Here is a 12,805-nt window from a genome sequence, read left to right as displayed (position 1 = left end):
CCTGTCCTGAATGCAGCACTGTCCCGTTCATTTGCAGTTATTGCACAGCACAGTCTGTGCTAAGCGCTGTAATTGAGCTGTCCCATCGGTGAACCGGCCCGGTGGGATGCGTGTGTAATCAGCCAGGTGTTCTCATGAGGTTCGGTCTGACTGGAACACCTGCCGAAGAGGCCCGCAGCTCTCTCCCACAAACCCTGCCGCTTCTCCCATCCCAGATCTGAAGCAGTCATGTTTTTACAGTTAATGCACTGTTTATGTTTTCATAGATAATAATGAAGACATCACCCATTGAAGGAGTATTGAGAGTTGACATTAAGGTAAGTGTCAAACTTTAGAATTCAGTTTGAATATCCTGGTCAAATGTTTTGTTGATTTTCTAGGTGAAAATTAAACTCATCTCCTCTACAGGAAACAAGCTTATATGTGACATTCTTCTGCTTGTTTTAGTGCACAACACTTTGGAAAAATGTGTAAAGTATAAAAATGTGCCATAACCTTTGCACAGGTCAAATTTCATCTTTAATTTTCTCGCAAATAGTTCAATTCGGCAAATAAACACTAAATATGTTTAATTATGTATTAGAACGTGTGAGAGTGTGTTCTCTGTAGAGGATGTGTTAACGTTTCACTTTGAAAATGATCAAAACATGTAATTTGACCACCTCAAACTTTTGCATAAGACTGTATGATTACTACCAAATAACATGCAAACAGTTATTTGGGAAACTGTGTTTTTTTTTCCCTGTTATAGAGTCTTTTTCCACTGGTTTTGTGTGTGTAGGTGGGTCAAAGCCAGAATTGAGCGTTTGTCCATTTAAGAGCACTACAGCCTGTTCTCTGGCCCTGGAAATATCACCCAGCCTCAGGCTTTCCCAGTATGAAAAGAGAAATGAATACTCTCTGCTGTAGTGCTGAGGTATTTTTAGAACACTGAATAGAGTTGCAGATGGGCTGTATAAAGCTGAATAGTGTTCCATTTCTGAAACAAGGTCTGCCGTTGGCCTTTTGAGGCATTTTGCTGATGTTTAGCAATAAACACATCTGATATAATCATTTTTTAATGCTTAAACTTTGCTAGATAAAAGGACCAGAGGTTAAGTCTGCAAAGCCATTCAAAAGACACTGTTAAATAGACTGCTGCTAATTTATTCCTTCATTAATTTTAGGTGATTTTTAGTGATCAAATGTGTTACTTAATGATCATTAAGCTATAAAAAGCTGTCAGAGACTAAGAATGTGAGCACAAATAAGTTTGAGAACTTATTATAACTAGAGTACTTTCTAGGCTATATGAAGGCAGTGAGGATTAAGCCTGTCAACCCTGACAAGTTTTAAAAAAAAACTGCCTTTTTATATTTGTAATTATGTCTCACCAAAAACACAGTTTGTTTATACTATTATACTTTATTGCTGATTCACATGTAACATTTGAGAAGAAATTAAGAAATGTACTCGTGAAATTAAAAATGTTCAAATTAAAGATGAATAAAGAGATTTTTTATAAAACAATAGGCATCACAACTAATTAGAGTTTGGCAAAAAGTATACTAAGATATGCAAATGAGACATTATTTGCTAAACACATGCATATATTTGCCTATCAAAAGAGAATCTAGCTTTGGATGATCTTAGAATTAAAACATTAATTGTAAAAACATGCCCCAGAGAAAGGATTTTACAGGACAGACTGTTTTATTGTTCAATCAAGAAAACTATGCACTATGATTATAAAAGGTCACATTACAGTACAAAATCTGGAATAAATTCATGCCTGAGTAAAATAATAAGAAAATACTTCTGGAACATCCTTCCGAATAGGGTTAGGAACAAACATAAAATTTCATGAATACAGATACTGTAGAAGCTGAGATTTTTGGCTCTGAATGACGAGAAAAATATTTATATAATTACAGTTTAAAAGAAGGCCTGCGTAGATGCAATTTTTCAGAAATTTGAAAAATGATTGACAGGCCTGTCATTTGTGCCTACGGTGACTTACCTTTAAAGAATCTATTAATATAGTGAAAATCAGTGTGAATTGAACCTGACCAACTCTGGACCTGGACATCTACCTTCCTGTCGAGTCTAGTGCTAAACACAATCTGCCACACCTGGATGGCTGGATCAGATGTGTTAGTGTTAATTAAGGAAAGAGCGGCATGTTAGAGGAATGTTATCAAACCACTAAAAGCACTGTTCATTTACTATATTGTTTGGCTGCAGGTGGTGCATGAATACGTTCATGCTTTTACAGTATTAAAGCTCTTTTTGATGACTGGAAATTTGATAAATGGTTAATTATGCTAGTAAATTCTAAATTCACTAATTAAAAAGTAGTCAGTTAATTTCACAAGCATCTGTTTGATGTATAAGACACTTGATGGCACAGCCCTTACTCCACTACAAAAACAGGATAAAATGTGCTCAGATGGCATAATAAAGTAAACAAGAAAACCTGCTAGAGGGGATTGTGTTCTACAGCATATGTTTACTTAGTTTGACTGATCAACTTTCTCAAGTAAAGTTACCTCATGTAATTTAACAGCTATGTGCAGAGGACAACAATGAACTGTGACCAATTTAAATTTCAAAAAGAATTTCATAAAACGGATAGTTCTGTGCCTAAAATCTGAAAAAACTTCATGCACACAGCTACGCCCACCTCACAACGACTGAACTCTGTTATTGCCCAACATCATTAAAATCTGCATGCTGCTAATTAAGAAATCTTTGACTCTAAACCTGCTTGCATAGAGCACCAAGTCTACTGTAAAGTAAGAACCTATTTCTGTTCAAACTAAGGGCTGACAGCTTAGAACCAGGAATTTGTTATAATACCACTGACAGTTGACTGTGGAATATTTAGTAGTGAGGAAATTTCAGGACTGGACTTGTTGTGCAGGTGGCATCCTATCATGGTACCACGCTGGAATTCACTGAGCTCCTGAGAGCGACCCATTCTTTCACAAATGTTTGTAGGAGCAGTCTGCAGGCCTAGGGGCTTGGTTTTATACACCTTTAGCCATGGAAGTGATTGGAACACCTGAATTCAATGATTTGAATGGGTGAGTGAATACTTTTGGCAATATAGTGTATTTATAGAAAAAAGTGTATTTTATCATGTTTTATGTGGTTTAACATTTTATAGACAATAGGCTGCACAAGGGAGTTCATTACAGTGATTTTATCACAGGGGAAGGGTGTTTTAGGCACTCCGCTTGGTGTTGTACCTAAGAACACACTTTCCCGTAATAAAATCACAGTAATGCACACCCACCCATGGCTTATTGCTTAAGTGTATACACTTAAAACCACATTGCTTCCACTAGCTGTGTAATTATGCATGTTTCTCTGCTCCATTCAGCCTTACAACTTATATATTATTCCACTTAAAGAGGAATTCTATTTTTTAACATTTCTATATAATTAAACAATTAAGATTAAACAGACAGCGTCTGAGGTCTGAAGAGTTTAAGGGCAGTTAAAGCTTCCTCACAGACAGTCATTACACAAAACCATTATGAATATGTTGCCTGATGCCTGAAATTTGTATGATAGCTCTCAGATAAGGTTTTGGTCTTATCAATTCTCAGATCTTAAGATTCTCTATGAATGCAGGCCTGGCAAGTACTGCAGACCAAAATAAGTTTGGGTCTAAGCTCTTGAACTTTCACTGACGTTATCCTTGAACACTGAGTACAGCATTGTAATAATGCAGTGATGTGCCAGTGCTTCCTGTCTTGCTCTCTTAATCCATTAAACTTTAGATATGAATTTAAACACACATTATGACATAATAGCCTGATTAATAACCTTTCGGACTGATCAAGGGAAAACTGCCAGCCTACATCAGACCTGTCACAGAGCAGACTGTTCCCAAGGCAACTGATGCTACTCCAATGTGTATTTTCACTCTCCACACCTTTCATCATAACACCGTAGTAATGGCACTGAAACACAGCTCACTCTGCCTGCTGTATGTTGGAAGTGAATTTCATAATAGGGTTACAAACAATATGAGGATTTTGACAGCATAAGTTTTAAAAATCAAAACTTTGTGTCTTTTTGGGTGTTCTGTTCTGTTACTAGGAAAAGTGAGTAAGATATTGTCTAAGGTAATTGATCATTTGTTTGATCATTGAGTTTAGGTTGAAATACACTGAAGTAATCATGACATTTCTCGAAGCAACCAAAAAAGGTTCTTCTATAGCAAAAAACTCTTGCGGCATATTTATTTTGAATAGTGTAATGAATGTTTTCTATTGGTAGCATTCAAATTTCTGTGTTCATCACCTGTTTTTTCTTTGTTTCTGTCAACAGTCTGTCAAAGGTTTGACTTAGTATCTCAAAATTATTGCTGAAATAATGAAATTGAAATAATTTTTCTGTAAATGTTAAATTGAACTTTTCTTGTCCAAATACTTATTTTCTCAAAAAATATGATAAATTGTTATATTTCAAAAGGAGTAATTAGTTATAACCTTATATTTCAAGATACAAAGTTAGTATTTTGAGAAAATAAGATATTGAGAAAATGTCCTTATATTGAAGAAAATTATTATTTCAACGTAATAAGCTAATATTCCAATAAAACTCATAGAAAACCCCAGAAACAAAAAGAGGGAGAGAGAGAGAGAAAAAAAATAGCATAGGCACAGTTTTTTCCTCCTTTACTTAGTGGAAATGGGCTTCCATAGATTTCATACAGCTGCTGACCTGTGAAGGATATCGTTAGCCATTAAGGCTATACAGGCAAAACTCTGGACTAAAGCACTTCAGTGAGTATAATCTAGATATGAGGAATGGGATCTGTTCTGAATTTGAATTTGAAATATCTTTGACCTGAGCCATCATCAAACTGTTCACACTACAGTGCTGTTTTATGCGCTACGGATTAACGCCCCGTGTCCACTCACAGTGCATTCTCAAATGTTCTAGTGACCTTGTTAAAGACTGCAGCTAAAAACTTTTTTTTTGTCCCAACTTATTTTGGCACTGACACTTAGAAACTTAGAAAGTGTGGCTTAAACAAAGAAAAGAATCCAGCAGAGCCCGTGTTTACAACAATGACAAAGATTTATTTCACTTTTTTTTCTTGTAATTAGTTGTAGCTGCTCTGACAGGTGTATTTACAAACAATGGCATTTGAAGATATAAAATATGTGTCTAACATAATGCGGCACCATCAGGGAGGCTGGAGCACCACTCGAAAGACAGTGACCAACACAGGGGCCCATGACCAAGCAAAGTTCAACTGCAGAGGCGGATGATGCTCCATGTCTAGTGGCTAAAACAGTTGCTTGAAGAACTAGATAATGTAATGACTCGGTGCAAAGGAGAAATGGTCCAGGAGAGAGAAAAATGATCTTAAAAATACAGAGGCACAATGATTCATGCTAGACTCAAGAAAAAGACAAGAATAGCACATCACGGTCATTCCTTTCCTCAACAAGCATTTCCAGTGGCATATGACAGAAGAGATTTCAGGTGCCACCTTGCAACACAGCATACAGAAATTAACTGACAATGCTTCGAGGCACAGTCAACAGTGAAAAAAATGGTTTACACAAACAGTGTTTCCTGAATCAGGCCATATTACAAGATAGGTTCATATTATAAATGAGCACCAGGGTTTGTCTCTGGATGCAAGGTCATTTCAGATGTTTTCCCAAACATAACAGGTGGAAAATCTTCTTATGTAGGGCTGGAATGTTTCATCCAGACTCTTAGGTTGGCTATTTTTGCAGAGAAGTGACTCTGGTATAGGGACACACCTTCCACAAACAATAGCAGCTCCTGGTTTGGGTGCCTGTGCTAGATAAGGCAGATGGTAAAATGTCAGAACATACTATTCAGAATGAATGGACCATGCACAAGTGAAATCAGCATAATAACAGGGACATTAGTGTCAAGTACAAAAGAAATGGACAATGAACATTGATATTAAACATCTTTCTTGTTAAACGTCTTAATTTTTTGTTTTTTTTCCCCTAAGCATAGGTACAAAATGTAACTGCTCTAACACTGAATATCACATAGACAACCTACGGATACACAGTATCCATAAAATTAGGATCCATATGCTCTTGTGTTAACTTTTTGAAAAGTGATGGTAGTAGTTTTACGCTATAGCAGCATGCCACATTAATCCCGAACCAATCAATCTCAATCTACAGTGTAGCCCAATCTACTCCAGAGGAAAGACAGAGATCTGCAAGAGACCTGTTACGTCTAGTCTATCGTAAACTGTGCCAGTGCAGGACAACTGTACCAGCAGCTGAGGCAAATATTTATCTTGTTTTTTTACCTACGTGTGAAGCCCATTACTATTGATCGTAGCAGGAGCTCTCGTCTTTCCCCTCCTCTCGCCCAAGTTCATGAGAGTAATGCTAGCCTGCAGCTGAACCGGACACCGAGTTGCTCTCACGCGGCAGTCGATTTTTAATTCCAGAAATGACCCACATGAGGCCGCAGTATGTGGCCCGCATGCCTGACACTCTGGACAACATCAAAGAGCCTATTAAATCATGTTAGGGCGTCAGCTGCCACCACGGATGGGTGCAACTCTCTGTCAGCGTTCTGCCACTGTTTGAGCAATGATCAGATGAGGTTTGGCCTGCTCAGCACAAGCTTTCAAAAAGCCAATGAAATTGCAGAAATGGGAGAACGTCTAGAACAAAACCTGAATGACTGCGTTAAAAAAGTTCCCTGAAAACCTTTTGATATGCACTGTATTTTTAAATTTATTGTTCAATTGGCAATGTGTGTGATTTCATCAGCACAAATTAAAATGATACTCTTGGATGAGAGAACAGAATTTCAATAAATCAATAAATGTGTTGCTTGCCTAAGCGTAGACCCCATTTAAACAATCAAACAAATTCATTTACTTTGTTTTGAAATGACCACAGACAGACAGTATGGCATGGCAACATTCTGTTTGTTCTTTCCCTGATATCAGGTTAAACATCTGTAGAGGTGTCTTAATCTGTCCCAGATTAAATGCATGGATTACAATTATGATGAATTAGTGCTGAGGCTAGGCATTCTTGTTCACCTCCTCCTTAATCCTGGCTATTGGCTAAAGTGTGAGGCAGTGTGCGGAGCACAAGGACTGAGCAATAAATAGGGAGGGGGGAAAAATGCTTTGCCAAACAAATTAGTATATTCACTTAAACAATTGATCAGTGAGGCTCCAAAGCAATAAACCAATATAGCTACTACACTTGAGTTGAGCAATTCACTTCAAGAATACAGCATCCACTTCTTATTCCCATAACTGTACACAATGTACAAAATGAGTGCTTATTTCTTTATCTAAGAAATGCTTGCAAAACTACCATTCCTCTGAGAAAGTGTCCTCAGCGACTTGTCCCATCAAAAATGATCCATTCTGGGTTTATTTTTTTGTTTGTTTTTTTGATAGAAGATTCACTCTCGAACCACCGGCTCCCATTCCATCCTGTGAACAACTGAGTCTGCAGTCCTACAGTCCTAAAAGTGTATACATTTCCAGTGCCTAGATCTCCTCGACACAATGGTCTCACGCTAGTTGGCGTGAGTCCTCCATCGCTCCGTCATAAGACTGTTTCACATTGTCCATCGTAGTCAGTTGGTGCCATAGAAATCTCAGCAAAAAGTCATTTCCTTTTTTCCTTTTCAACCCTTTTCCTCAAGATAAGCCCTTAGACGGGTGGACTGTAGGGCCACAAGAGAGAAAAGGTGTGTGTGTATGTATACGAGTGTGTGTGCATGGTTCTTTTCTGTCAATTAGAAGGCTAGTAGAGGGACGAGGGCATATTAATTGAAATCCACCAAGATCCACCCAGTAATGCCACTGGGCAATGAAAAAATCTCCCTCTCACTGACCGAGTCAGAACACTTTTGGCATCTTCTTGTTAGAGGAACATGTTCTGAATCTCAACCGAGATAATGAGGACCTCCGATGTCTACTTAAAAGTGCTCTTTTGTGAGTCCTCCAGCATGTTAAGATTGGGACATATTACTGCACTCAGAGGGGCCGCTATAATGATAAGAGTGACACCAAGAGAAGCAGGGCCGAAGCTAGCAGAGTGCCAACCATGCGTACACGCCCAGCAGAGTTAACATCACCTCGGGATGGCTCGGCCGATTCATGGCTTGTGTCATCTGAAAGATGGGAGGATATGCTTTTGTGAGAAATTGGGAATATGCACAAGAAAATGTAATAAAACAACAAGTTAACAGCCACTTACAAAGGATTCCAAAAGGGCTCTTCGGTGCAATTAATTATTTTCCATGGATGGTTCTTTAAAGGACCAATTTTGTAAATGAAAGGATAAGTAAGTGTGAACCTTTTGAAAGTTTACTGCACACAATATACAGTACTGTGCAAAAGTCAGAAACCATCCTTCCCTTTATTTAATTTCTATGTAAAAAGCAGGAACATTACATTTAAATAAAAATAAATAAATAAATAAAACATTTCAAACAATAAGTATAATATCAAATCTGTCAGGATTTAGTGTGCCCACCCTTTGCCTTCATTCTATTTTGGGAATATTTGCGTTTAGTTTTTCATAGAATCTGCCAGGATCTTTTTCAACATGGCTTAGTCTTAGTCTTAGAAATTGGCTATATTTTCTGCTTCTCACAGTCCAATAATCCCAGTTATAAATTTAGACTCATCGAACCATAAAAACTTGGTTTTAGTACAAATGTTCTATTTTGTGTCCATTCCATTTTCTTAGTAATGGCTTCTTGGCAGCTACACGTCCTTTCAGCATTGTCTTCTCACAGCAGAAGGAGGGACAGAAACATATTTTGATAATTAATTTTTTAAATTTTTTAAAACTGTGAACTTACTTTCTTTTGACTTTCTCTTCCTAGTGAAAGTGGTTTATCTTAGGAGAAATCTAAGCAGAAAGATGTAAATCCATTATTTTAAATGTGTCAAATAAACAAAAGAGTGGTGATGACTTTTTCTCAGTACTGTAAATGTTCTATGAAAAAACCTCTCTTGGTATAGAACATCTATATTATATGGAAGATCTCAGAGCTATAGAACAGTTCTTCACATTTGCATGTCATCCATTGAAGGGTTCTTTGGGAAACCAAAAGCGGTTTTTATATGGCATCACTCCAAAAACCCCTTTTTGCTCCTTTATTTTTTAAGAGTGTAGACTGAATATGGAAAACTCCCTGGACCATACAAACCTCTTGGCTCTATCGAGTTATCCACTCTGTCATTGACATCGAATACTCGGTCATGCACGCTAACAGTCTTCACACAGTTGTCTGTAAAGAGAACACAAAGCAGGGTGTTGTCAGGACAGGCATCATGATCTCATCTCTCCATCTGGATCTTACTGCCAATTTCAATGTATGTAAATACAGAACAAAGACAAAGCAATACCAAAACAACAGGTCTCACAAAACTTACTTGCTGGTCTGACAAAAACTTTCAGCCTTAAGCAGGTTCTTCTCCCATTTTCACCAACTGTAGAGGCTGTAAAAACAATTAAGACTGTTTAGTACGACACCCAATAAATCCATGCCCCATGTACCCAAAGACATCAAACATACTTGTTTCTAGTAAAAGAAAAGCCTGTAAAGGAACTGTAAAAAGTTGCAGGCACCAGTGCAGTCGCACCAAAATCCAATGGCAGGAGGACAATGCAATCTGCCTTTTGCAGATTAAACTCTATGCAGGTAAAAGTATGGCTGTTTTCTAGCGTGGGAAATGGTAATCTGCTGTGAAGTGTAGCAAATGGGGAGAAAAAATTGTGGCAGAAACAAAAAGTCTGATAGAAAACAAACCATTTGGAGGGGAAAAATGCAGTTTGATACCTGAGCATTTAACATCTCTGCAGCCATTACCTGTCCCAGCAGAGCGACTGAGGTCTAGGTGCTCTCTACATATTTCGTGCCTCATATAAATGCCTGCACAAGCACTGCAGCCTCAGAGGGAAACACAATCAGCATTCATTTCATTTCCTACCGATATATGCGGGCATCACTACATTGGATATGCTGTTTCCCCTGTCATCTTAGCCATGGGCCATGTTTCTCAATTTGTCCTCTCCATAAAGGAAAGCCTATTAGCGCTTAAAGAGGAACAGGGAGACAGGCTCCTCTCGCAGCCGCCCTCTCTTTGTGCAGTAGGTAATGCAATCTCCTGCTGTCAGGAGCCAATGCAAATGAGGGTCGAGGAGTGAGGGGGAGGAGAGCTTTGGTATTTCTCTCACAGATCACTCGAGAAGTAAAGGTGACTAAGTAATGAGCAGTGGAAAAAGCTTCAAACAAAGCCCTCCCTTAAAAGCTACAACACAGAGCTACTAATTCACGCAATACAATGTTGTTGATTCAGTTGCTAAAATAATTTCTCGATATGCAGGGTTACTTTTATTATATATGATAAAAGTTTAGAAAAGTACCAGGTCAAATATTTAGTCTTGACCATGACTAACCAAAGCAAGGCGCTTTCAAATATCTAAGTATGGAAAATGCACAACAGCTTTGACATTTTAACGTCTTTTAACATAATCGTTCCACCTGCCTCTGAAGCTTGACTGACCACTACGCACATCAACACCTGCTACTTAAAGTCCTATTGGCTGCTAAAAACATCAACAGCTGCAAATGACAGACGATGAAAGCCACACCTGTTGCCAAAAGACCTCTGCTGATGGTACAAATGACCTCTGTTCAACCAGCTCTGACACCATTTTTTTATGGACTGTATTCAGTCATTGGAGTAAAAGGTTACTTTTATTACTCTACTCAAGACTTAAAGAGTCAAACATCCACAATGCACTCCTCACCATAAATATAGTCGATCGTCCAAAACATGTATGAAGGTGAGCGGCATAGCTGAAGCTACAAGGCTAATGTAACGAACAAGTAATGGAAGTTTACAGCCAATGTTTGGCATCACGCAAAGTCCCTGCCATAATAACACATCTGCCTCAAACTACACTGCAATGTCAAATTGATTTGATTATGTGGATTCTGAATGTATAAACACTGCTATGTATAAAATTAAATCAAATAAAAGTATGTTGCATAGCTAAAAACTAGTAGCAGTAGTAGCTATGTTGAAGCCTGAACTTTGTCTGTACTTTTGTCCAGCATATAGAAAACAGTATAGCATAAAGTGTCAGAAACCACATGAGTATGCCTGAGATCACTTAAATCAACACAGACTGAAATTTGTTACGTATGAAGTTGGTACAGTGCTAATTAGTTTTGTATAAACTTCCATTACTTCTTAGCTACATTAGCCCCTTAGATTCAGTACAAAACCAAAGGAGCAAACTTCAGACAACTAAACTCATCTTACTGCATTTCGGGTCAGGGAATTTTTCTACTGCATTAAGAGCTAATCATTAAGACAGAAGAATTTTATTATGAGTTTGGAGAGATAAGTGTATCTAAAAGTGTCTGGGTATATTCCCAGAATGCATTGCTGTTAGCTCTGACCCTCATGTTTCCCTGTTGCGTGGGGTCTCCAGCTGCTCTTAATCTGCCTGCTCTCTCCCCTTTCATCCCCCCACCCTTGACTGCGGGAAAAGGATGGGTTAAATCAAAGTGCTTATACACTGTCTACAGTGACATACTGGGGGTTTCTGAACCCTTAATCATGTCCCCACAAGCATATTTACTTTGAATTGAGTGAAATTGCTTTTGTCTCATTTCTCGAGTCTGGCCCAGTTTGGACAAGAAGCCTAGCACTGATTGGAAACATCACTTGAGAAAGCTGCAGTGTAGCTGAAGGGTGGGGAGGGGGTTGGTCCAGCAGGTTTTGCTGTCTTACAGTAGGACGTGATCTTTACATTCACACTGCATGTTAGTGAGTATTTATCCCAAATTAGTTCCTTTTTTATTCCCCTTTTTATTGCTATAACAGCCATACAGCAGAAATACTTTGATACCTCTGATTTACTCTTTTACAACAGAATTTACAATAGTGAAAAAATAGCTACCAACACTGCACACTACATTAAGATAATTACACTGGTGGCCCATAAAAGAACTCAGGCCTGTCAATCACAGACATTGTGCCTTTGTCAGCCTGTACTGTATCACATAGCTTACCCCAGCTTCCTGCAGCAGCAGACATTAACTATGTCTTGGCAGCAACATTCAGAGACTATATCTTTGTTCCCTTTAACTTAGGGATGCACGATGATATCAGAATCTTATCAGTACAGGCAGACATTTACTGAAAAAATAAAATAAAATCTGCATCAGACAGATGTTTAGATTTTTACTGTACTGCAGAGGAGCAGAATGTTTATGTGATGCTGAACAATACTGTTTTCAAATATGATATTCTTTTAATCGCATTTGTGAACCCATGGAAACTGGTGCAATATTTATCTGTAATGCTAATTCAAGTAGATATATACATGAAAAATAATGAGCACAGGGATCAGCCCACAATTCTCACATTGTTGTATCCATACATTATCTTTAACTAAGCATTCTCACTAAAACTAAGCATATCTGAGCATGGGCATAGTAAAATGTACCAGCATGTGTGCTACTGTGTTTTCTGCCCCTAAGTAAATATTCTTATGTACATGTGTATAAAGCGCACTACACAAAAGTCAGAGATCACCCTAGATTTAATTCATTTCTACTCAAAATTACCAGTAAGTATAAATTAGTCACTTTTTGGTTTTAGGAAAAAGCAGAAAACAAACACAGAAAATTAAACAGACAAACTCAATTTTATCTTTTTTTCCATTATTTCTGGGGAGACTTGCTTTTAGTTTTCCATGAATCCAAAGTGCAGTCTTTGAAGTTTGTTGCATTTTCTGCT

At 37.9% G+C, this 12,805-nt stretch overlaps 1 protein-coding gene across 1 annotated transcript in view; it reads right to left on the bottom strand.

Annotated features, from left to right (window-relative positions):
• Positions 1 to 5,057: 5,057 nt before the first annotated feature.
• Positions 5,058 to 12,805, bottom strand: part of efna5a (ephrin-A5a) — a 56,197-nt gene continuing 48,449 nt past the window's right edge. The window contains exons 3-5 of the mRNA XM_017718112.2: positions 9,422 to 9,487; positions 9,196 to 9,276; positions 5,058 to 8,148 (exon numbers count right to left, since the gene is read on the bottom strand). Coding sequence (XP_017573601.1) covers positions 8,024 to 8,148; positions 9,196 to 9,276; positions 9,422 to 9,487 — 272 coding nt within the window. The 3' untranslated portion in view covers positions 5,058 to 8,023. The remainder of the gene's footprint in view (positions 8,149 to 9,195; positions 9,277 to 9,421; positions 9,488 to 12,805) is intronic.

The sequence above is a fragment of the Pygocentrus nattereri genome, chromosome 16, assembly GCF_015220715.1.
Source record: "Pygocentrus nattereri isolate fPygNat1 chromosome 16, fPygNat1.pri, whole genome shotgun sequence".
In the NCBI taxonomy this organism is placed as follows: Eukaryota; Metazoa; Chordata; class Actinopteri; order Characiformes; family Serrasalmidae; genus Pygocentrus; species Pygocentrus nattereri.
The sequence above is the reverse complement of the archived record's forward strand: the minus strand, read 5'-3'. Positions and strand labels throughout refer to the sequence as shown.